Consider the following 23,911-nt stretch of genomic DNA (forward strand, 5'->3'; position numbering starts at 1 on the left):
AATGCCTCAATTACCGGTAATTATTTCCTCTCTTGGAACAATTTGCATTCCATCCCCACACTACTGTTTGTTTGTTTGTTTGCTTGCTTGCTTTTTAATGACCATAGTAGGAGTGCAATTAAGATGTTGCTAAAATTCTGCAGCTTTGCTTTTTAAAAATAAAAAGCTAGTTGTTTGAGGCTGCTGCTTAGGGCTCTGAATTGTCCTGGGTATGGAGGAGCTTAAATTTTCCTAAAGAGCCAGGCTCTAGTTACCTGTTTGGGCTGTGAAACTGACTAGAGTGAAGGGGAGACGACAGGGAGAAAGATTCCTCCTGCTCAGGAATTTGCTGATGAAATTCATGTATATAACGTGAAACAAGGATTTAATCGTACGGAATTGTTTTGTTGTTGTTGTTGTTGCTGCTGCTGTTGGGTTTCTAAAGGCAGCCTGTAGAATTCTCTTTAACAATAAATCTATGATGAGCAAAAACATTGGACACATGCCCCTGCCTGCCTCCAGAAGCCGTTCAGTTCTTGAGGCGAAACAAGGATACAAAGTGCTTGTGGTTTGGCACATTCCTCTGCGATGGAAAGCCTGTTCCGCAAAGGGACTGTTCCTCCAGCGTCAGGGAAACACCTAAACTTTCTGTGCCGCCATGTGATCCCTATCAGTGATGCCAAATTTCACCCAAGCAAAGGAAGTGCCTGTTCTGCCTTTCATTCACTACGAAGGGCCCTCCCATGAATGATTACCTCCTGAACAATTCAATTCAGCGTGAGGGAACCCTTCCTACAAGCTAGAATGGATCTCATTTGGCCGTTTTTGTGCATGCAAATGCATGCGTGTGCTCGCTCCTCCAGAAGTGCATTCACAAAGCCAGACTTCTTCCTCCCTCCCAGCCTGCCCTTGAAGTAACTTGATCTCAGAGGCTGGAACACTGAGCCCCTTGATGTTGGTAAAGAGGAGAGAGAGAGAGAGAGAGAGAGAGAGAGAGAGGCGCTGCCTCTTAGTGCTATGCCTGCTTCCTCCACATCAGTTTCCCTCTAGAGGAGGAGGAGGAGGAGGAAGGTGAAGGGGGCCCCTTTGCAGAACTTTCTTACAGATGGGGGGGCTGATGGGTAGGGAATAGAAAGGCTGCAAAATTGGCAAGCAGATTCCAAAGGCTCCACTTCAAATGTCCATTGCAGCATTCGTCCTCAGAGCTTTGGTAAATGTTGATCCACCACATTCCAGGCCCTGAGTACCTTTTGCTGCTGCTGATTAATCATTTGCCTTCCCTGTGATGTGTAATTTGGGGATAGGAAGCAAGTCAGGGCTGGCCGCAATATATTGTGAATCTCTGCTCGAGGGGTCTCTCCCCACCCCCTTTTTGTATTCGCTGCCCATCCATGCATTTTGATTTGCGCACGCAATCTGCACCATGAGCTCGCCGGCAGCTTCAAGATACTGCTGGCTACTTCTCTTTTTCTTTCCCTCTGCAGCAAAAGGTAAGAGAGGCAAGGCACTGGAAAGCTTGGGGGGAGGGCATGAAATCTGAAAAGTATCTCACTGAGGTGAGTCCTGGTTAACTTATTTGCTAGTTGCAATTCTCAAGCTCAAAGGAGGGAAGCTGTGAGAAGGATCCCCTTTATGTACGATTTATTGGCATGGCAACTATCAACCAGTGGATCCTGAGGGGCAGTTCTTTGTGGCTCAGATTCAGGCTCCCAGATCCCAGAGCCTTGCCTGCAAATTTCCCTGAGCATCTGTTGTTTTCCACATGTTTGTGGGAAATACTAAATTAAGTGGCACGGAAAGTATTTAAACATGACTTAGCTTTCATAGCTACCAAATGGTCAGTGGAAAGCTGATTATGCTCCCCCTCCCAACCCCCTTCCTTGGATCTGGTATGGACTTTTTGCATAATTAAGGATCCCAAATCAAAATGGGTTATGAAACGTAACTACTTGGTTGCTATGAGCATTCAAATGGTGTGTTATATAAAACAACAATCATTTTAATAACACAACGTATTGGACCATCCTAGTGTTTGGCAAGGAGGATCTTTAAACCCTACAATTTATGGTGGCTTAAATTGGAGAGAAACCATATTAAAACGATTCAGATGTGGCACACCTCAGCCAAAATTAAACACATTTTAAAAGCTATTAGCAACAGGGGAATTGACAATTATCAACTAACTGGATTGGGCAGATTTTCTCCCACCCACCCCCCATTAAGCTCTATGGCTGAAATTCTAAATATATTTTATGGAAGTCTCACCCTATTCAAATCATTGGAACTTACTTCAAAGAAAACCTGGTGTGGATCAGGATTAAGGAATGTCCATTAATATCTGTAAGAGTGTTTTAAGAGCATCTTCCATCTTCCTGCAGACATGGTAATATCTCAGCAATTATTGTTATCCCGTCTATTTAAAATAGGGATGGATTTTCACGGCTTCTGTTTACTCTGTTTCTGCAATTTTTGTCCCCGTGACTGACTGTTTTCGGTAGTAATTATCCTTAACCAGGCATAGGCAAACTCGGCTCTCCAGATGTTTTGGGACTACAACTCCCACAATCCCTAGCTAACAGGACCAGTTGTCAGGGATGATGGGAGTTGTAGTCCCAAAACACACTGCCTTAGCAAAAGGGGTTTGTGAGGTGGGTGGGGGAACTCAGCCGGTCAGTATTCTTGGGGTCCAGCACCTCCAACAAATTCAGCCTTTCCTTCTCACATGGACCAGCTGAGACTCGGCATCTTATTTAAAAGTCTTCAAGTGACTTCAGTGTAGGACTCTTTTATAGAGAACCTGGAGGCACCATCTTTCAAGTCAGGAATCCTATACCAGTACCGCTACTCATTGGGTGGCCAGCTAAGATATCTGTCGAGGCCATCTTTGCAAGGAAGCAAGCTGCAGGCTGAAGCTCTGGTGGATGTGCATCTCGTGTGGAGAAATCCCAACAATGCCGGGGAGCACCTTCTCCAAGTCCAAGTTGGTGACGTCTTCATCCTACAATGGGTTTTAAACGATTGAGAGGGGAAACACTGGTTTTCCATTACTAACCAACGCCGGAGATTCCTTTAAGCATGTTTAGATTGTATGTTCCTCCCTGCTACCGCTGGGCTTCTATTCTGCAGTAGAACTGACATTGCTCACTTGGAATGTTCACCTAGCCTGACCAATAACTCAGGTTGATCTGGAAATGATTAGCCTCAGCTAACATCCCTCCTCGTTCCCTGCCAACACTATGCACAGACGTCGAGCAAAAGAACGTTGCTTATTATGTTATACACTGCAAGCACATACCGTATATACCCAAGTATAAGCCGACCCGAATATAAACCGAGGCACCTAATTTTCCTACATAAACCTGGGAAAGCTTATTGACTCAAGTATAAGCCGATTCACCTTTGCTGCTGTGGAGGAGGAGGAGGAACGAGCAGCCCGAAAGCAGCCCTTTGGGCTGCTCCTTCCTCTTCCTCCTCTGCCAAGTTTGCATTTATGCGAGCAGTTCAGGAATGGAACAAGCTGCCTGGGGAGAGTAAAGAACCGCTGTTCTTGTACACTTCTTAAGGAATGGTTGACTGGGGTGAGCGGGCAGCGGCGGCACGAGTGGAGAGAAAGGGCTTCTTTCTCGCCGCCCCCACCACCCGCCTCACTCGAGTATAAGCCGAGGGCAGCTTTTTCAGCACAAAAAATGTGCTGAAAAACTAGGCTTATACTCAAGTATATACAGTAGTTAAACTATGGGATTCTTTGCCAGAAGGGGAGCTCATATCCACTAACTTAGATGGTTTTTAAAAGGGATTGGACAAATAATTAGCATTGTTATTAAAAGGGGAGTAGAGAAATGCAGGTCTTTTCCCTCAGGCTAGCCCTGGGTACATAGAATAACCAATGGATACTTCTCTTGGAGACCTGTTCTGTTTATAGACACTTAGCACCGCTGCTTTCAGCTGGGGGAAGAGAGGGACGTCTGGGTGTAGTGCATTTGCAAAGAACTTGTGAGATGGGAAAATGAGAGAGAGAATGAGAATGAGAAGGGGTGCCAACCTTGTCCCCTTCAGACCACCTGGCCCAAAGGTGTTGGCTGCTGTAACTATGAAGGACTGGGGAGGTGGGCAAAAGTCTTGATTTTCTTCTGCTCATTTTGGGAACTTAGATCCATGGCCTACAACTCCATCACGATCCGGAACAAAGTAAGAGTCAAACTGATAACAATGATCAACCTGCCCAAGTTTCACTGAACACTACAGAACTGGAGCAGCCCGTTTTCCTGCATTGGAAAAATGGGAAGGTATGTTAATATGAGGAAGACCTTTTGAGGTAAAGGCTTGCTCACTTTTCTCTCCAGTTTCAGCTTCAAGCAAGGTAGCCAGCATTGTCAACAAGGATGTTTACTGTACTTTTCACTGTCATCATTAGAAAGCAATTAGTGGAGGACAATTGTCAACGTTTGCCCGAGTTAAGTGGCAGCTCCCTTCAGAAACCACAAGCACAGCTTCCTATGGACTACTGGGCAGTGCCCAAGTAATATCAGGTAGTATGCCAGGTATTAATACCACTAATAATGCACTTGTGCAAGCCAAGGAGGAGACGGAAGTGACTGTACTACCCAGCCTGCTTCAATAAATATAGGATAGAACTAATATTGCATAAGGGCACAACAGAAGCCTGTGCTTTCATATTCTGGTGTACATTTTAAAATGTTCCAGTTCTCAAATAACTTATTATCTATTTGTCTACCTTTTCTGAATCTTACCGAATTTATGTGTTTCGGGGTGCAGTGTCCCATACCTATGCATAATGTAATAATTTTATGCATAGCGTTGCTTGTCGAGACTCATGGAGTTTGAAGGCACCTCAAACATAATTTAAACCAACCCTCTGCCAATGCCAGGTGCAGAGGTGATGCAAGCTTATTTTGTAAAAGGGTAATAAAATATAACATGAAATGTAAACCTATTTTTAAAAGAAAATTAAAAGTATAGGATAGGGCTAATGGTGACTACAACACATTGATACTGACCAGGGGCTTATAAAGGATGGTGTTCTTTTAACGCTGTAAATTAAGTTAATAGAACATCTCAGCTTCACCCTTACTGGACATACAACTAGCATTAAAAAAATTGTCCAGTAGCACCTTAGAGACCAACTACCAGTAAGTGTGTTCTGGGCATAAGCTTTTGTGTGGCTACTGAACAATTTTTAAATTTTTTATTTATTTCGACTGCGTCAGACCAACAACCTGAATATACAACTAGCATGTTCAGCAGCATGAACAACACTTCTTGGAAGACATGCAACTGGCTAGACCTGCTTTTGCAGATATTAAATAATTGGCTCTGTCACCTGGCTCATTATAGATGTATTGGCTTCACAGACAACCACCACACTGATGGGAAGGAGAGAGAAACCAGATTATGAGGTTTGAAGCCAACGAAACACATGAAACCATGAGATGCACATGGCCATGATGTCTTTTTCAAATGACACAGGTTCACATTAAACTAACCACACTATGGGAAGGTTCACACCTGCATTTAATGAAACTAGAGCTGAGCCAAAAATGGTCAGACTGCATTTTTCTAAAAACATTTGAGACTTTCTCTGTGTGTGTGTTCACTCCCACAACACAGAAAAAGAATGGCACTCTGCAGAATTTTCTTCAAACACTTTTCACTATTTTCTTTCGGGCATGGTCACTAACCTATCTTCACAATGCCTTGGAATGATACTAGGTTCAGGGAGTTCAAAATGGTGACTAAGTTGCCTACTCACAAATGGGGCACAGAATTTCGAGAGGCCGCCTCCACACAGCTCTATGACTTAAATGCTTGATAATTAACAGCTGAAATGTGTGAATTGAGTTTGCTGAAAAAGCATTCTGTTTTGAGGAGGTGCATAAGTTCTATCAGTGGTGTTGGACCTGGGATGGCCTGTTCACCTCTGAGAGTCACAATCCATCCTTCTGTTGTCTGAAAAGTTGTCTGGGATACTCCAAAGGTTCCTGCCATTGCTTTGAGTTTGGGGCAGTTTCATGTAACCAGATTTTCCTACCGTTCTTATGGGTGCCAAAAAAAGAAGAAGCAGCAGCAGATTTTCCTACCGCATGCTGCTGTTACTCATTATCAAACTACTGATAGCCCACGAGGAAGAGAAATGATGTCCATATACACCTGTCAGGGATCAAAGCATTGCTCGGGAAGAGAGGGGGGAGAGCATAGATGAAAGGGCAGAGAGAGAGAATTGGGATTCAGCCAGTCAGGGGGAGAAGTGTAAATATCGAGAGCAATTGCCGATAATAAGTACAGATACTTCCTCATCCCCCAGCCCCCATCAGCAGACGTCACAGGAAGAAAGAGAAAGCCCTCACGCTGTCAGTAGCAGACAGGGGAAGGAACAAAGGGGGAGACGTAAACTCAGACGTCATTTCAGGGCGACTAGAAGCTTCCTCTGCTGGAAAAGGCGCGAAGATTCTAGTCCGGAAATCTGTTAGCTAGGAGAGTAGTCATGTTTTATCACTCTGTAATTATCAATGTCTAATAAACAGCTTTTTAAGCTCAACGCTTGAGCCGGCCGTTACTCACAGCAGCATCAAAGGCAAGAGCTGCCGTGACAACACCATTTAGTTCATGCACCTCTTTCTGCTGTCCTTGGTTACTTTTTCCCTCAGGATTCCCTCCCGTCATGGCCTTGCTTTCACTTTGCAGGTTGAAGGCATCTATGAAGACAAAGCTGGAAGCCCCTTAACTTTGGAGCTGAAGAGAGGCCTGGTCAGCCTTCTCCAGTTTCAGACCCACCCTGGGAGAGTGACTGAGGTAAAACAAGGGTTCCTTCCTTCCTTCCTTCCTTCCTTCCTTCCTTCCTTCCTTCCTTCTTGCCACTGCAGCGGCTAATATCCTTGTACTCTTCTACAGTTGTAATTGGCATAGCTGTCAACTTTTCCCTTTTCTTGCGAGGAATCCTATTCTGAATAAGGGAATTTCCCTTAAAATAAAAAGAGGAAAAAGTTGACAGCTATGGTAATTGGAATTGGAATACCTAGCACCTTTTACGTCTTCTAAAAAGAGCTCTCGCCCACCACAAAATAAGGCAAACAATTAAGGAAGCGCCATGGGGTTTATTTCATTGTGCCCTCAACTTTATAATTGGCCAGTTCTGATCATGTAGCCACTCCACTTTTTATGTTTGCAAAAAAAATCAAACACCAAGTGCTTTCAGCATTGATAAAGAGCATTTGTGCATCTTGTGTAGGAATCATGGAATTTGGAAAACATCCTCCATGCCCTTTTGCAATGGTGGATGGGAGCTGGAGGGCCACAGATCCCCCACCATTGTTACAGATGAGTCAACCCGCCAGAATCCCATTTATTGCATCATCTGGATGGAGTCTGCAGCATATTCAGAAAACATCTGATCCAGCCCAGTACATGTGATGCTCAGTCAACTCCATCACTGGAATAGTAAAAAAAAAAGGCATTTGAATCAAACATAGGACTAATGTAGCATTCACTATTCTAATTTTCCCATTTATGTTGTTTAGGATGACATTTCTGGGAGCTGCCCAGTGACCTACACAGTCTCCAAGGATTCTGTTCTGAAGACAAAAGACCTACATGGCTGCAAAAGAACAAAGTTTGGATTCAGCTCTGTTAACAAGGCAAGTCAATTCATTTGATAATTGCCTCTCTATCCATTTTCCAGCTTTCTCTAACCACTTTCAAAATACCAGTCTATCCTGCGCCCAAAAATTAGTGGGTTTTGATTTCAAAGTCCACGTAGAACTACTTTTCCTAGGCTGATTCACTGTGCAATATTCGATGAATGCCATACATAGAGAGCACAATAAGTTCTCTCTCTCTCCCCCACGTTTGACATTTTATTATGTTTTTATATGTGCTGGAAGCCACCCAGAGTGGCTGGGGCAACTCAGCCAGATTGGTGGGGTATTATTATTATTATTATTATTATTATTATTATTATTATTATTAGCACTGAGACAGAAACATTATTTTCCCATAGACAACCACTTACTTCTCTTTGGAGGAAAACCATTGAAGGCTAATGAGCCAGTGTGGTGTAGTGGTTAAGAGCTGTAGACTCGTAATCTGGTGAACCGGCTTCACGTCTCCGCTCCTCCACATGCAGCTGCTGGGTGACCTCGGGCTAGTCACGCTTCTTTGAAGTCTCTCAGCCCCACTCACCTCACAGAGTGTTTGTTGTGGGGGAGGAAGGGAAAGGAGAATGTTAGCCGCTTTGAGACTCCTTCGGGTAGTGAAAAGCGGGATATCAAATCCAAACTCTTCTTCTTCTAATGACACTTTATAATATTTAATAGCAACTGGTTGATTGGCTGCTCTAGATAAAGCTAACTTTACATGGTGCAGGATTGCTCTTCCAGGCAACCCTAAGAGATGGAGGCAGGGTCTAGTGAGGAAATATTCATCTTCTTTTTACAGGTGTTTGGAGTCCTGTGGCAACCTGTAAGTAAAAGTCTTTATTCTGTGGAAGGACAGCTCCTCAAGTCCGCATTGTCCGAAGAAAGTCATACAATCTCTCTAAACCTCAAGTCTTCTGTTGGAGTTGATATCACCTCCAGGTTGGTTCTGCGCTGCTACATTCAGTTGGCCTGGCACACTTGGGATGGCAAATGGCACCTTCTTTGGTCAGAATTAGAAAATGGAGTCCTGTGGAATCTTGATTTCCTTGCAGTTGAGGCCAGAGTACGAGGAGAAACCTATAAGTCCCAAACAAGTGGCAACAACCTAGTATTAATGGCTGTTGTTGAGGTCCTCCTCACCATTTCTCAAATGTCATCATTTATTTATACCCCACGTTTCCTTCAAGGAGCTTAAGGTGAGCATACACAGTTCCCACTCCCTGTTTTATCCTCACAAACTTGTGAGGGAGGTGAGGCTGGGAGACTGATTGTCCTAAAATCGCCCAATGTTATTCAAGGCTGAGTGGAATTTCACCCCTACTCTTTCAGGTCCTGGTCCAGCACCCTAACAGCACTGTTTCTCCCATTTGCACAACCTGAAATAAAAACCAAGGAGTTCACCTGAATTCATATCTGTTTCATTCAACCACAGTGTGTCTGGTGGAGCTGCTAGGAGGTCATGGGAGTGTGGCCAATGAGTGTTAATGGGGACATGGCCAAGTTGTTCTGGTTTTCTCCTCTTGCAAGGATACCGTGGACACCTGAGTGTTGCATTTTTACCAATACTTTGCACCTAACTAAACTTAAAAGTGCCTTACTTTGGTTCAGACGGGGTTCCTGATGTCAGGATTTCAAACGTGAGTCCATGCCACAGCAAGTTATGTTCGTGATATTTAAAGATGGAGGCCCTTTTCAACAAGTGTCTTTTCACTCCCCAGGCAACACCTTGAACTTGTGACTCAAGTGCCTGGATCAAAAGAATTACCTGGGAAAAGTCCTCAGGAAGCCCTGGCGGCTGTGCTGAGAAAACCGCAACCCATTAACATAGCGAGCGACCCTGTCAAGAGGACCAACACCCAGTACCCAACTGTGAGTGGAACAGAAAACTATTGCTTATGTCTAGATTTACCAATTTTCTATTTAAACTTCAGAGTAGAGGAGGCCCAATCAGGAATTATTTAGAGCGTTGAGACCTCATCCCTTGGTTTCTTGGTTCACAAGGTGTGAAAATAGCATATAGCTTGTGGAGACCGTTTGTCAGGAGGGAGTTCTGAAAATTTCCATTTTTGGAATACCAGTATATATCAGCATACACTGCTGATATACATTGTTATGAAGAAGGATGTTTGTGTGTTTCAATTTCTTTCTCTCTCTCTCTCTCTCCTTCTCTCTCCCCTTTAGCTCAAAACTTACTTGAAAACACTGGCTAAAAGGAGACGCAGAATGGACCTCTCTGAGGCATCGACCACTTGGCATTTTTGCAAAGTTGTCCAGATGTTGCGGGATGCCAAGAAGAAGGACATCCTACTGTTGTTGAAGAAAGCACCAGAAGAGATGGCGTAAGAAAAGAGACAGCAGGGCAAATGAAGAATTGCTCTTTCTTAAGACCCTGGAAATTACTTACGTATTTATTTATAAAATGATTTTTTTTTTACTCAGAACCTTCTAAAGGGATGACTCAGGGTGGTTTGCAACAGTTAAAATCAGACAATATGGAGAATGGAACTGAAGAATGGAAGAATGAGAAACTTAGTAAAACAAAAATGGACAGATTTGCCCATCCCTTGCTGTCACACAGTGTGTGGCACTGATATTTAAATTTTGGTCACCTGATGTCAGATGCCCATCTAATTGATCTATAATTTGGCTCTGTCTTGTTAATCCTGGGTGCTCTGTACGTCTCTTCCTTTTCTTCCAGCACACCTGAACTTTTGTCTCCACCCCTTCCCACCTCCTAGGTCCTTCTACGTTGAAGCTGCAGTGGCTGCCCATTCTACAGCTTCCTTGATGGCAGTGTCCGAATTTCTCAGTTTCGGGAGCAAAAAGAACGCCGCCTTGCTGGAGAAGTTTTTCTACGCTGCAGCCTTCTCCCCTCGCCCTTCAAAGGAGCTCTTGCGTCTGGTGGTAGTAAGTAGAAGGCACTGCGGCTTATTTCTCTGGGCATTTTCTTGAGTTTTACTTCACCCCTTTTATTTATGAATGGATGTCCATGTGACATAGGATGAACAGAGATTTAGATCTGGGTGTAGTTTGACCTACCCCACAGGGCTTTTGTGAAATTAAATGGGGCAAATTGCTTTTTTCCCCTTTCTTTTTGCTGCTCTGAAGAAGGATGGAATTTGAAAGTGTGAAATGCATGAATGTGGCGTTCTGGAAACCTAGAATTCACTCTAGTGATTTTCTTGGGCTCGTTCACACACCTGTGCACTGTACACGAGTGCTCCGCTCATGACGACTCTCAGGTGAATGTTTAAGCTGGCTCCATTGAAACAAGTGATGTTTGAGTCGATATCCATTGATAGGAAATATTGCCAGTGATTCATCAGTGGTGGCTTCTTCATATATGCAGGTTAACACTCAAGCTAGGGGTCTGGGCACCTGTGTTCCAGGAGCTGAATACAAGACTCTCTATCTGGCCCATGGGACTTTCCCCAGACCACACACCCTCTCCCTAAGCCACACCCCCTCATGCATCCTGCTTTGCACCCTCCTTAAGTTATTATTATTATTATTATTATTATTATTATTATTATTATTATTATTAGTACCCCGCCCATCTGGCTGGATTTCCCCAGCCACTCTGGGTGGCTTCCAACAGAAATCAAATACAAAAATATCACACATTAAAAACTTCCCTAAAAAGGGCTGCCTTCAGGTATTTTCTGAATGTCAGGTAGTTGTTTATTTCCTTGACCTGTGATGGGAGGGCCCTCTGCCTGGTTCCCTGTAGCTTTGCTTCTCGCAGTGAGGGAACCGACAGAAGGCCCTTGGCGCTGGATCTCAGTGTCCGGGCTGAACGATGGGGGTGGAGACGCTCCTTCAGGTATACAGGACCGAGGCCATTTAGGGCTTTAAAGGTCAGCACCAACACTTTGAATTGTGCTTGGAAACACACTGGGAGCCAATGTAGATCTCTCAGGATCTACTTGTAATCGGCAGCCTGATTGGCAAAATCTAAGTGATTTTGCCTAGCTGAAAGGCATCCTTGAACTTAGATAAGGACTTTTGCTTGTCTGGATGGAGGATACAGAGGTGTGTGTGTGTGTGTGTGTGTGTGTGTGTGTGTGTGTAGAAACTAGTGTACAAAAGAAAAAAATTATATTTGTTGCTCTACCTACTTTCGCTTCCGGCCTTGCCAACCAACGTTTCTCAATGCACATGTGAAAAATCTGCATGAAAGTCCATGTTCACATAGGTATTTTTGAACACGTTTTCTCACAAAATGTGCATCTCAAGCCATATTCCGATACATTTTTTTAAAGGCGGCAGCTCAAAAGGCTTGTACAGTGCCAAGGAGGGCTGTGTTCTGATCCTCCCAGTACTCCAAGAGGTGTGGATCAGGTCGTTCCCGATTGGAATTTGCAAAAACAAATAAATCAAATCAAATTTCTCAGGCATCTCTATGCTATGACCTGCCTTCATTCCTCTTCCAGGATAAACTGAATGGAAAGAAACTTGAAGCAGCCACCTGGGAAACAGGGAATATTGTAATCGGCAGCCTGATTGGCAAGCTGTGCCAAATGAAACTGTGTGGTCTTCAAGTGAGTTGACGCCCTTTCCAATGCCTTGTTCTGCTCCCACCCACCCACACCTAGGAAAGCTCAGGTTGCGGATGTTGTCGATTTAGTGCCCACCTCCCTTTTTCTTGTGTCTCCCGTGTCAAACAAACAGGAAGTAAGACTTGAAGTAGACTCCATCGTGCAAAGGCTCAAGAACACCAAGAAGGACTCTGAGAGGGTGATTTATCTGTTGTCCCTGAAAAATGCGCTGCTCCCAGAATCCATTCCCGTCTTCTTGCATTATGCAGAAGAGGGCTCTGCCACGGTCTCAGCCACAGCGCTGAACGCACTACAGAGGTACTCTGCACAGCACATCTCAAACACGGTATGGCACAGTCTCCGCTACTTAAAGAGCATTTCCCAAGAATATATCTTTTTTTGTCCTATGTAAGTTTTAATCTAGGTCCTCTTGTGCCAAGAAGGGCTGGGCTTATAATTTGTCCACTGCCTGGTATCCAACAGAAAATAATTACACCAACCCTTTGGAGGTTCCTCCACTTCTGCTTGAAAGGTCATATTCCTCCTTCTTCTCCATCTCCCCCTACAGGTGGGACCTGGAGATATTCTGAGGCTGGACTTTGAGACAGACTCCCCTTATTTAGGGAGAGTCAAGGGTCACTTCCATACCATACATTGAAAGCACACTTAGAATACTTTAGCAGTCATGGCTTCCCCCAAAGAATCCTGGGAACTGTAGTTTGTTATGGCTAGGAGACCCCTTACAGGCCTACAATTCCCATGATTCTATGGGTGAAGCCATGATGTTAAAGTGGCATAAGAATGCTCTCAATGTATGGGTGTGGAGGTGACCACAATGGGTATAAATATATCACCCTATCAAAAAAAAAAAAAAAAAGCATATGGTATAATCCTCCTGTGACTGTACCACTTCACAATGCAATTAAGGGATTATATGACTGAGAGCATGGGGGAGACCCCTACACGTAGAAAACTAGCATGTCAGGGATAAAATTGTAGCTTGGAAAGGTTTTTGGTTTCATGAATGGCCTCTGTACAAACCTTGTTGCTGAATGTCATGCTAAAAACCAAACAGGCCGGGTTCAATTTCTGCGTTGCCAGGTTAAAATTGCATTGAAACGCATATTCCATGAAGTGCAGAGACGCTATTCAAAAATTTCAAGGCTGGCCGCTGCAGAAATCCTGTTGAACAATGATCCTTCGCCAGAGGATTTCACCAATATCCTGTTGGCCACCAGAGAACTTGAACCAGAAATGTCAAGATTTCTGCTGTCAAAAATCCAAAGCATCGTACACTCCGGTCATCATCCAACCAGGTAAAAATATCCTTGTATGATAATATTCAATTTGGGCCTGGGGAGAGATCAGAACCCCACTTTCAAACTGGCTTTTAGGAACATGGCAGACATAGGCATTCACAGGGTGTAGAGCAAGGGGGAGCAGTCCCATCCCCCCCAATGAATCATCACCCCCAGATTCTCAGCTTTCATTTTTAGGAAAGTGTAAGGGTAGGATCCAATGTAGCACTAAGTGAATGGATTTCTGCTTCTCCCCCTCTTCTTCCCCAGCGTACCTCATAAATATATTTTAGGGGTTCCCCTAACACTCTGGAGCAAGTTGGGAGAGTGTGGGCACATGCACGAGAGGAAGTCCCATTGCGCAAGCGGAGATCCTTGTGCTGACAGGATGTGGTCGTTTCTAGCGTTTGCAGCACCTGAACTACAAGGCAAAATGTACTAGCACTGTTGTTGTTTTTTTAAAGTGAGATATTAACCTCTGCCCCCGTTCCCCCCCCTCCACGTTGTAGGGGTCCATGGTCACAGATTTTCTACATTATTCTAGGAAATGCACTCTTCCTTCTCTGCATTTACCATATATTTCACAAATGAATTTAACGTCTTCCAAAATGGCAGCCAGGTTCCCCAAAACGAGTTTACTCTCCTTTGCAGATACAGTCCATATCACACATCCCTTCCTAGTTTTGTTTTGTTTCCCCCACAGGAAGGTTGCTAAAGAGGTTCTGAGTGACCCACAGATAAATAATTACTACTTCCTCTCCTCTGAAGCTGGCAGCTCCATCTCCTTCTCGGGACCATTGACAGGTGACTTTCCCCCCCTTATGCACTAGGCAGCCATATTCTCCTGCATATTCTGGGGCACCACTGAAAGAGATCAAGGGGCCAGACCACATGTTCAAGCAGATTTTATTGCCACGCTTTTATTAAAACCTCTGGAAAGCTGTTTGCTCCTCTTTATGCAATATCTCTTGACCGGTCTTCATGTGAGGCTATGTGTCTCTTTCTCCGATCTCCCTTTCAGCCACCAATGACACTCTCTCTACCATTGGCCTGGATCTCCTGTTCTCAGACATTGGCATCCTGAGGAAGAGCACCACCAGTTTCAATATCCTAAGCCATGGCTACCAGCTCCAAGCAGCTCAGGTATGGCGCTTCCTATTGCTGATCCGATCGTGGACTCGGCTACATTAGTAAAGAAAAAACGTTTTACTGTATATGCGTTATGACACTGCAACACCAGGTGGCGCTGTGAAGTCCCATCTTTCGCCAACGTGGCTTCCCACTTTGAGGTTTACAACGCGTTTTCCTGAAATGCTTTTTTACATGTCTAGATCCAGCCCGTATTTCATTGTTCTGTTCTTCCTCGAGACGGTTCTGAATATTTTTTTTAGGTCTCACCCTTGCCTTATGGGCAATGTGTAATTGTCGTCCAAACGTACCTTTTAATTTTCAACAGATTTCCCCCTCTCCCAATTTTTATTAGCGTTATTCGTCAATTTATACAAAAAGATGCGACCCAATTTGCTTAGGCAGTGGCCCCCACTCCAAAGGAGGAGATGTTTCACTGGCCAATAATGCTCTGGAAACCAAGGCAGGTGCTTGGCATTTTCCTCACACCAGCCCAAATCCTGAAGATAGCTGCTGAGTGATAATTGGCTCAATGTCATAATAGTAGACCTGCTTTAGGATGAGGGGGCGAGGCCTTGCTGTGTGGTGTATGGAAACATCTTGACTATTTTCCTCCCTTTATTTAGGAAAAGGGAGAGCTCTTGTTGGGAACTAGGGTGGGGTGGGGAGCATACACCCTTTAAATATCTGAAAGACCAACTCTTTCCCTAAGATAAGCGGGGGGGGGAGACGGACGGACCCTCTTGATGGTTCCACCACACATGGGCAACTTAACCATACAGACTTTGGGAAATGTTCCTGGCCTTTACTCTAGCCTTTGACACCTGAGATGTGTATTTTCAGGGCCCTTCCTTTTTCATGTGTGAGACTGTATGCCCTGAAGCCTTAGGGTGAAGGATAAGTAATAAATCAAAATAATAGTAGTAGCAGTGGTAATTACTACTACTACTACTACTACTACTACTACTACTACATAGAAAGAGGAGTATGTTCTGAAGTGGTGGTCTAGTGCTGCAGAAAAAGGAGTAGTACTGAGCATCACACAGACTTCCCCATCTCATGTATCCTAGGTGGCCATAGAAGCAAAAGGATTTGAGGGCATCCTGGGAGGCAGCGCAGCCGACGGAGAGGACGAATTGATGGCCGGCATGTCTGCTGCTCTGCTTGATGTCCAGTTACGGCCAATCGCTTTCTTTGAAGGATACACAGACCTGATGTCGAAGTTCTTCACGAGCTCAGGAGAACCCACAAATGTGGTCAAAGGGAACGTATTGCTGATGGACCATCTACAGGTACCAGCCCCTGCTTACCCATGTACACTGATGGCATAGAAGGAATTGTCATGGTGGGACCAGTCCCCCCTACACACACACACACACACACACACAAACACCACTGCATTTGTTTAAGCCATGTTGGAACCAAAGCACCAATAACAGGTCCTCTCAAGACAGTTGATGCATTCAGGTAGAACACCAAACATTCCCAGTGCCTGCAGTTTGATATATTAGCCTAAGGACATGCAACCTTCAACTGACAACATTGTGAATCTGCATTAGCTTTCCAGTCACCCATGTGCTTCAAGAGTACTACTTATGGGAAGAGGTGAAGAGCTGCTCCCATAAGAACATCACATTGCTTCTGGTGCCACCACCTTTGGAGGCTACCTTGGTGAGCTACAGGAAGCAGGACTTCTTTGTGTAGTGCTATTTAGCGGGGCTTCTTGATCAAGGGCTCTTATTCAGTCCAATCTTTGACCATTTGCCATGTTGGCTGGGGCTGATGGAAGCTGCAGCCCAACCCCTGCTGGAGAGCACCACATTTAAATCCCTGATTTAGAGAAAGATAGGCTAGGAATGTGATTGCAATTATTACTATTTTGAAGCAATGAGCACCGACTGTCCCTTGCAGACTAGCTGGGGGGGGGGGGGAGGGAATAACACCTGTACAGACAAGATGTAACTTACTCAATAGTAAGCCCCATTGAAGTCAGTGGGGTTTACTTTCGAGTAGATACACATATGACTGCCCTGTTAGTAACATTTGTAGGCCCATGATAAGCGCTTGAACAATCCAGTAAGTGAATGTTACTGTGCTGCACAGGCAATCCCACTTCAGTCTGGTTTGCAAACTGTGATCACTCTCCGAGGAGGACTTGGGTTAGATGTTTCAGCTGACATCAATGTGAATTTGTGGGAGCAGGAGTTCAAAACAGGCGTCGAAACAAGGTACGTGTGAGTAAGAAGTGGATTCATCTCCTAAGTGTGATGGACCCTTACCCAAAACACTGGAAAATTCATAGTGTTATCCCAACTCAATAAACCCCATAAAATGACTATTTGATTGTCCAGCATTGCTCTCTGCATTTCAATCTCCATCTCCTCATGCAAATTGCTGGACATGCTTTCTATGCTGCCTCTTATATCAACCATGCTAAACATGCACTGTTTCAGACCCATCTCAGTTTAGTTACATGTCCAAAATGGCACCTCTGGTCTTCAAGCCATTGACCCAAAGCAGCCAGATATGTGTGTCCTTTGTTTTCTGAGGCTGAGTAGTTCTGTCAATGCTACTCAGGAGTCATAGCACTTCAGATGATGACTCTTTTGGTAAGAAGTAGCAGACATCAACTGTTACATTGGGGGGGGGGGCGGGACGGCGACACCTGAAATAACTGATCAGAGACGGCAGGACTTGGTGCAAATCAAGGTTAAAACCAGCTTTCCACTGCCAACAATAGTTAGCCAACTTCCTTGAAAAGCAGTGCTCACTTTCCCTCTCCAATTACAGGGGCGCACTGACCATTGATTTCCAAGCAGAACTGGATGCGCCATTTTTTCAAGCCACTGTCAAAACCCAAACAGAAGTCGAAATGGCCACAAACTTCAATACAGCTGGAAGAGTTTCTGCCATGCCCGTGCTCATGTGTCTGCAGCTTACAGAAGAAGAAGTCGCTTACAGGTGAGCTGTAGATCTCAAGCACCTTCCATAGCTATGGAATCTAAACCGAGGATAATGTCAAACATTCTCCAGTTTTACAACACCTAACTTTCTCCCGAATCCCAAAGGCTTCTCCATAAGGGGCACTGGAGCAGGTGCTGTTCTTGACCCCCAACACAACTATAGCCCTGTCCAAGAATGCAATACTCAACGACCTCAACATTAAGGAATCACTTGCATGGATAACCCACCACCATCACAGGTCAAATACAGAGAAAAGTTCAACTCAACATATCACGCTTTTTGTGCTAACCATTATTCAGAGTCCACCTCAAGGTCTGAGCTTCCAAATGTATAACACGTCAACCACACTTTGGAGCGAGGGATACTTTTCAGTCCAAAGGCTGCATTCCCTTTGGATTACCCTTGAGAGCCAAATGGCCAGTGGTGCATGGCGCCAGAGCAATTCATGTTGATTAAGGCAACTTTCTACACACATAAGAGTCATTGTCAGGGTTTAAGGAGACATTCCAACCAGGCAAAAACACTCTAGAGAAGTCTGGGGGGCCGCATCTAGCCCTCAGCCTGTGGTTCCCCATCCCTGATTTATAAAGAATGACAGTTGGGCACAGTAGTCCTCCATGTCTGTTGACCATCATTGCTGTTGGTTAATATTGCCTAGATTGTGTTGATCACCATTGCTGCTGGTTAATACTGGAGTCTCTGCCAAATTCCTGGCCAAAGGCATACCTAGGGTCCCTTGCACCCCCAAGTAAGGAGCTGTATCGGTGTCCCCTCTCTGCCCCCCCAAATCACTGTGGTGCAAGAAGGACAGGAAGCTCCTCCCACATTGCATCTCACTGCGAATGCAGTGTCATGTCGCCACACACATATATGTGGTATCCTCCATAGTCTGATAGGCATCTTTTCAGCCCCACTCCCGGGCCTGCACCTGTCCTGAACCCCTGGCCTACCTGGCAGCAAGTCAGTATGTCAAGTCCAAAGGTCAAAGGTCAATCCACACAAGCAGAGTCCAAAAGTCAGGAAACACAGTCCAAGTAAGCCAAGTCTGAAGTCCAGCAGTCAGGATACAATCCAGACTCAACCCTGGAGGACCAGGAGCATCCAAGCCATGGCCCAACCAACATGGGCAGTTGAGCAGACACAGCACCTCAGCTCTGCTTCCCCTTTGTACTTTGCCTGCTGATTGCAATATCTGGGCTTGACAAGGCAGGTGACCCTCACCTGTTCCAAGCTTAATCACACCCCTCCTCCCATAGCTAGTGAGCCCCACCTGGCCACCTAGGGAGCTGGGCTGTGGGCCCTTGCCTGCCTCAGTATCCAGGAGTGTTCCTTCTGCTGCTCCCTACACCTCAGAGCCTGCAGTGTTCATGGGGACAGGGCCCCCTCTGGTGATGGGTCCTGCTGCTCTCGTTCCTGTGCACGGACCCCCATCCTCTGGCCATCCACCCTGTGAATACTTCCTTCTCCATCTGCTGCTTGCCTTGGTGTACCCCAGTCTAGGCTACACCCCTTGCTGGGATCCTCTTCCTCCTCATCATCATCCTGCCAGTTCATGACAGTGCCCCTGGTGGGGACCAGTTTCACCAACGCCTAGGTATGCCTGTCCCTGGCTGCTGCAGCGCTTTGGTTCAACTACGCCAGGCTTCCTCAACCTCGGCCCTCCAGATGTTTTTGGCCTACAACTCCCATGATCCCTAGCTAGCAGGACCAGTGGTAAGGGATGGTGGGAACTGTAGTCTTCAAACATCTGGAGGGCCGAGGTTGAGGAAGCCTGAACTACGCCATGAGCTTAACTGCCACTCGGGCTTTGTAAAAATGCAGAAACAACAGGCCGAGGAAAGCCGGGATAGCCTCTCCTTTAAGAGAGGCAAATATTTATCGCCCTTGTCTTCAGCAACAAGCGATAATGAGTTCCGTACCCACCGTTTGAGCTGAAACTGGTTCTCTTAAATCCACCATCTAGGAAGGTCGCTGGGAGGTTAATGGAAGCCTTGGGTAATGCTAGACTAAGGAGCTTTAAGAGGTGCTACCCAAATACAAAGAACACGGGCTTATCTTTTACAGTGTTATGGCGATAAATCCCTTCCTTAGGACCATAACTACCGCATCTTGTGCCAAGATTGATTTCCCACCAGACATAACATCACTGCTCTCTTGTGCTCTCGCCGATAAATCTTTTGTGGCTGCCTCTTGACATAAATAGACCCAGAGCAGGTTTCGGGTGCTGTGTATGACATCCAGCACAGATGCACTTGGCAGTGTTCCCAGGCTTCATCCAAGCTTGTGAGACAGAGCCTTTGCTTGTGCAGAAGAGAAAGGCATTGGCATATCCGTCCAGTTCGGAGACATGAGACAAACTTCACCCGCAGGTTTGGAATTGGTCACTAGGGAGAAATCAGAACTATGTCATGTCTTCCACCTCTTCCATAGAGGTCATATGCTCTCAGGTTTTCATATTGTAGAACTTATTTGTAGAACTTCCCCAAGGGCCAAACCTTCAGCCTCTTTGTCTGACATGCTCCTACAAAAGGCAAAGTGCAGATAGGTTCCAGTCCTATGTACACTAATGGCAAGCTCATTCTCCAATTGCGGATCTTTGGGCAGAGAAGGTAAAAGCGATACCATCCGCATTGAGAGGAGAGCTTTCCTAATTAACGCTTTCTGAAACAATACAGAAACTGAAACACAGCGTCCCATACAAAAAGTAAAAAAACTCCAGTGCATTTCGCAAGGCACTTCTCCAGCCAAGTAATATGTACAAAAGTGTGTATTAAAAATATTAGGGAAAATAACATTTACAAGTGCCTTGCCAATATGTGTGTGAAAGGCAAAATTACATACAAATGTGGGTATATTAAAAAAGAGAGAAATTTGCACTGATGAATTTTCAGGAGGAGTTTTTGCAAAATTGTAGAAATAAATAGATCTGAATCTGGGAAAATGAGAACCTGAAAGGAACCAAAATAGACACTCCTAGCCCTATCCTGGAGTAGCCAAAACAGCATAATTCATGCACAAGAGAGGAAAATCAGCAGGCTTAGAGGGACTCCAAAAGTTTGCAGAAATACAACAAATATTTAGTACAACAAATATTTTGGGGCATAAACTGTTCAATAAGGAATGAGCATGCCCAGTAGGCATGGAATATTAACTGGGAGGATAGAATGCAAGGTGGGGGGGGAAATAGAATGGAATATCCTGGGAGAGGTCATGCACCTCTTGAACATGTGCTTTCTAGGCACGGGGGAAGTGGAAGTGTCTATGACCCCTTAGTTGGTTGGGTAGGACCCTGAACAAGAGCACATTTTGTTGCAGGTCCCACATGTTGTAAATTACTGGGAGTTCTTGAGAGTTTTCAAAGATTCTACTTTTCCCAGTATATACCAGTTTGCAGAGGAGGAAGGGAAACTGGGAAGGGTGTGTGTGTGTGTGAGAGAGAGAGAGAGAGCTGTCTAAAGGCTTATTGAGGCTGCATTCACCATCTGAGGTGGGAAAAGTACATTTTTAAGAATCCCTCCAAAAACTATTTCGTAAAGAAGTTAAGAACCAGCTATTTTTACATACAATGAATGTCTCCCAAAGCAAGTCTTCCAGGAGCGTATAACGTGAAAATGGTTTACTTGAATATGTTTTCATCAGTACCAGTTGGTTTAGATAATATTGTGGAAAGGTGGTATTTTCAGGCCATAGGGACCTATCTAAAGTTAGTTGCATGGATGACATGTCCTAGAGAAATGTGGGATTTTTTGTATGTCTGTACATGCACTCATTGCAATCCCAGAAGCCATCCTACAGATGCTAAATGCTAGGTCAGATTGATTTCACTGTTTGCTGGTTGTGGTTTTATTTCCTCACAGAGAAATCTTCTCGGTCTCAGAATCCTCTGCAAACCACAGCACCACTGTCCGCAAAGGGAGATGGACCACCATCCCTGGGCGTGAGCTTCCCTTTCACCGAGCCAACTCTGAAATGTGCAGGATCCTGCTTGCAGAGACAATGGAACAATAAAAAGCAGCATCCATATGTCGTCACCTTGTACTTGCTGTTCCTCTTTTCCCACTCACATCTTATATCTAGGCCAAAGTTTAAAGTGCGCAAATACCTTGTCCCTTTTTTTCACTAACATTATTATTCTGACAGAAGTTTTGGATGGACCAAAACAGTACATCACAGACAACCAGGTCACAAATCCCCCCCATTTCCAATCTTACTGAATGCTGTTTTGTGCCGTATCGAGTTGCTAAGGCGGTAGTTCAAATGCGAGAGTCAAGAAAGGAACTCCCGCCAACATTTTTGATCATTTCACAGCTTCTTCCATATCAGCCCCTTTAGATGGGATAGCTCAAGTTTGGCTCACCCTGCTGGCCCATTCTTTGAAATGTTCCCCTTTGTTCTTTTCCAGCCTCTGCTGCAGGGCATTGGGGGAGAAGAGATTGTTCTTTGCTGTTTGCTATCATATCACCTTTCCGCAACAACTGCTGATCCTCTGCTTTTGCTTCTGAATAAAAGTGGCTGAGTCCATAGCTAAAGGGAAAGTACCCATGCACCAGGGGAGGGGATAAGCTTTCAGATAATCTTGGGGGCGATTCCGAGGTTTGCAGAAGTATAAACAAAAATTAATTAAGGAAGGGGAGAAAATTTCGATTTTTTTTTTTTAATGCTGTTCCCACTAGAAAGACACCTCCATGTTAGAGCCCTATTTAATTGCTAAGGCTGCAGTCATTCGAATCAATGGGAGACTTTGCCACTGATTTTGATAGGACCTGGTCTGTATCCTGTTGCATGATCATCAAACAACGTTGCTTCTCAATTCCTTAGATTTTTCCAAACTGCTGACATTGAACTCAGAAATAATAAGTCCAGCAGTGACCTCTAGTGGTTGCAAAGTGTATGCAACTGAACGAGTGCCTATGAACTGAAACAAAAGCCCTTGTACCCCTTTAAAGGAAGGATGCAAACTTCTTTTTACAGTGGGGTGGGGGGATCTCAGTAAACCGTGTGGACATGAAACCCCTGCTCACTCACGAACAATTTTCAATGGAAGAAAAAATGGTGAAGGAGTGAATGCTAATGCTTTAAAAAAATAAAAATAAACCACACAGCTTTAGAGAATGGCTGACTCCTGTCTGCATAATTCCAGTATCTACTGTGATGGAAGCATCATATTAAGACCTAACCTGCTACTTAAGCTTTGGTCTTTCTCATGCAACAATACCTGGCTCCTTTTATTGTAAGGATAGGGAAAATATGTTCAAATTCTTGAACTGGCTATACATTGCATAATATTTCCCATCCACCAGAGGAAGCAGCCCAAGAGACTCACGTGTGCAGAGGTGTACAATGCTGTATTCACTAAGGCCCAGAGTAAAAATGACCTGTGACTGTTTTACCACCATTTAGAGAGGCAGCTTGGACAGAAAATGTAGAATGCATGTGCTACTTATATGAACATTATCCGGGGGGGGGGGGGTGTTAGGCTGAGGCCCTAGTTCCACTGACCTGGGATTAACCCCATTAAATTCAGTAGGGCATGCTTCTGAACAGACACAGGACTGTGCCATTAGTCAAGTTACAATATAGTTACTGTGACATAAACTTTAGTAGATTAGAGCCTTAGATCGGATGCACGATGCATGATCCTCAGTTACATGCACATTCATTGGCAGATATAACTGGGTATAGAGGGAAGTAACTGAAAAACATGGGGGGCTAGTAAATGGCTGTGAAATGTACCAGGGTAGTGTTTACCCCCCCTCCCCAAAAAACCCACTTCAGTCATCTGAGGAAGATTCTACTCCCAACATGTGATGATACAATTCTGCTCCTTTTTAAAGATGCCACGAGACTCTGTTTGTTTCCATAAAAACCACTGCTGCCCAGTCAACCCTCACGCCGTTGACCATGGCCGCTTATTCATCACTAATGAACTACAGAGCAGAGTGAGCAATGTTTGCTAACTTCTGTTTGCTCAGAGGTGCACGTCCTACTGAGTTTAGCGGGACCAGTTCCCAGGGACATGTCCTTTGGATTGCAGCCTGGGGGTCAAGGTACATAATTATGCAAGGGACCTGTGGATTCATCTCCTTGCTTTACATTTTCACTGAAATACAGTCACACATGGTGACATTTTCCAGATTTGCCTTTACATGCGAACTGAATTAATTTCTCCCCCAGCTGAGCAGATGCTCAGAAGCACCGTTCTGTAGCCTTTCTGAGCCGCTGTTTGTCTTGCAACACCATGTTCCCCAAAACTATGCCCATGTCAGGTATGGGGCAGGTAGAGGCAGCTGCCAATGCGCCATTGGGAGCCTTAAACTGAGCTGCCGATGATGCCTTGGCAAAGGAAAACAGG

At 44.9% G+C, this 23,911-nt stretch overlaps 1 protein-coding gene across 1 annotated transcript; it reads left to right on the forward strand.

Annotated features, from left to right (window-relative positions):
• The first annotated feature begins 1,115 nt into the window (after positions 1-1,115).
• On the forward strand, positions 1,116-21,586 carry LOC117046744 (microsomal triglyceride transfer protein-like). Its single transcript, XM_033149091.1, has 18 exons — positions 1,116-1,469; positions 2,772-2,959; positions 4,131-4,265; positions 6,682-6,789; positions 7,515-7,631; positions 8,431-8,570; positions 9,350-9,500; positions 9,813-9,970; positions 10,370-10,538; positions 12,065-12,172; positions 12,303-12,515; positions 13,271-13,485; positions 14,171-14,271; positions 14,489-14,610; positions 15,666-15,887; positions 16,699-16,823; positions 17,386-17,556; positions 21,417-21,586. Exons 1-18 carry the CDS (start codon positions 1,403-1,405, stop codon positions 21,565-21,567), a joined length of 2,661 nt encoding a protein of 886 aa, XP_033004982.1. The 5' UTR covers positions 1,116-1,402; the 3' UTR covers positions 21,568-21,586.
• The last annotated feature ends 2,325 nt before the right edge of the window (positions 21,587-23,911 follow it).

Source organism: Lacerta agilis, chromosome 5 (assembly GCF_009819535.1).
Source record: "Lacerta agilis isolate rLacAgi1 chromosome 5, rLacAgi1.pri, whole genome shotgun sequence".
Lineage (NCBI taxonomy): Eukaryota > Metazoa > Chordata > Lepidosauria > Squamata > Lacertidae > Lacerta > Lacerta agilis.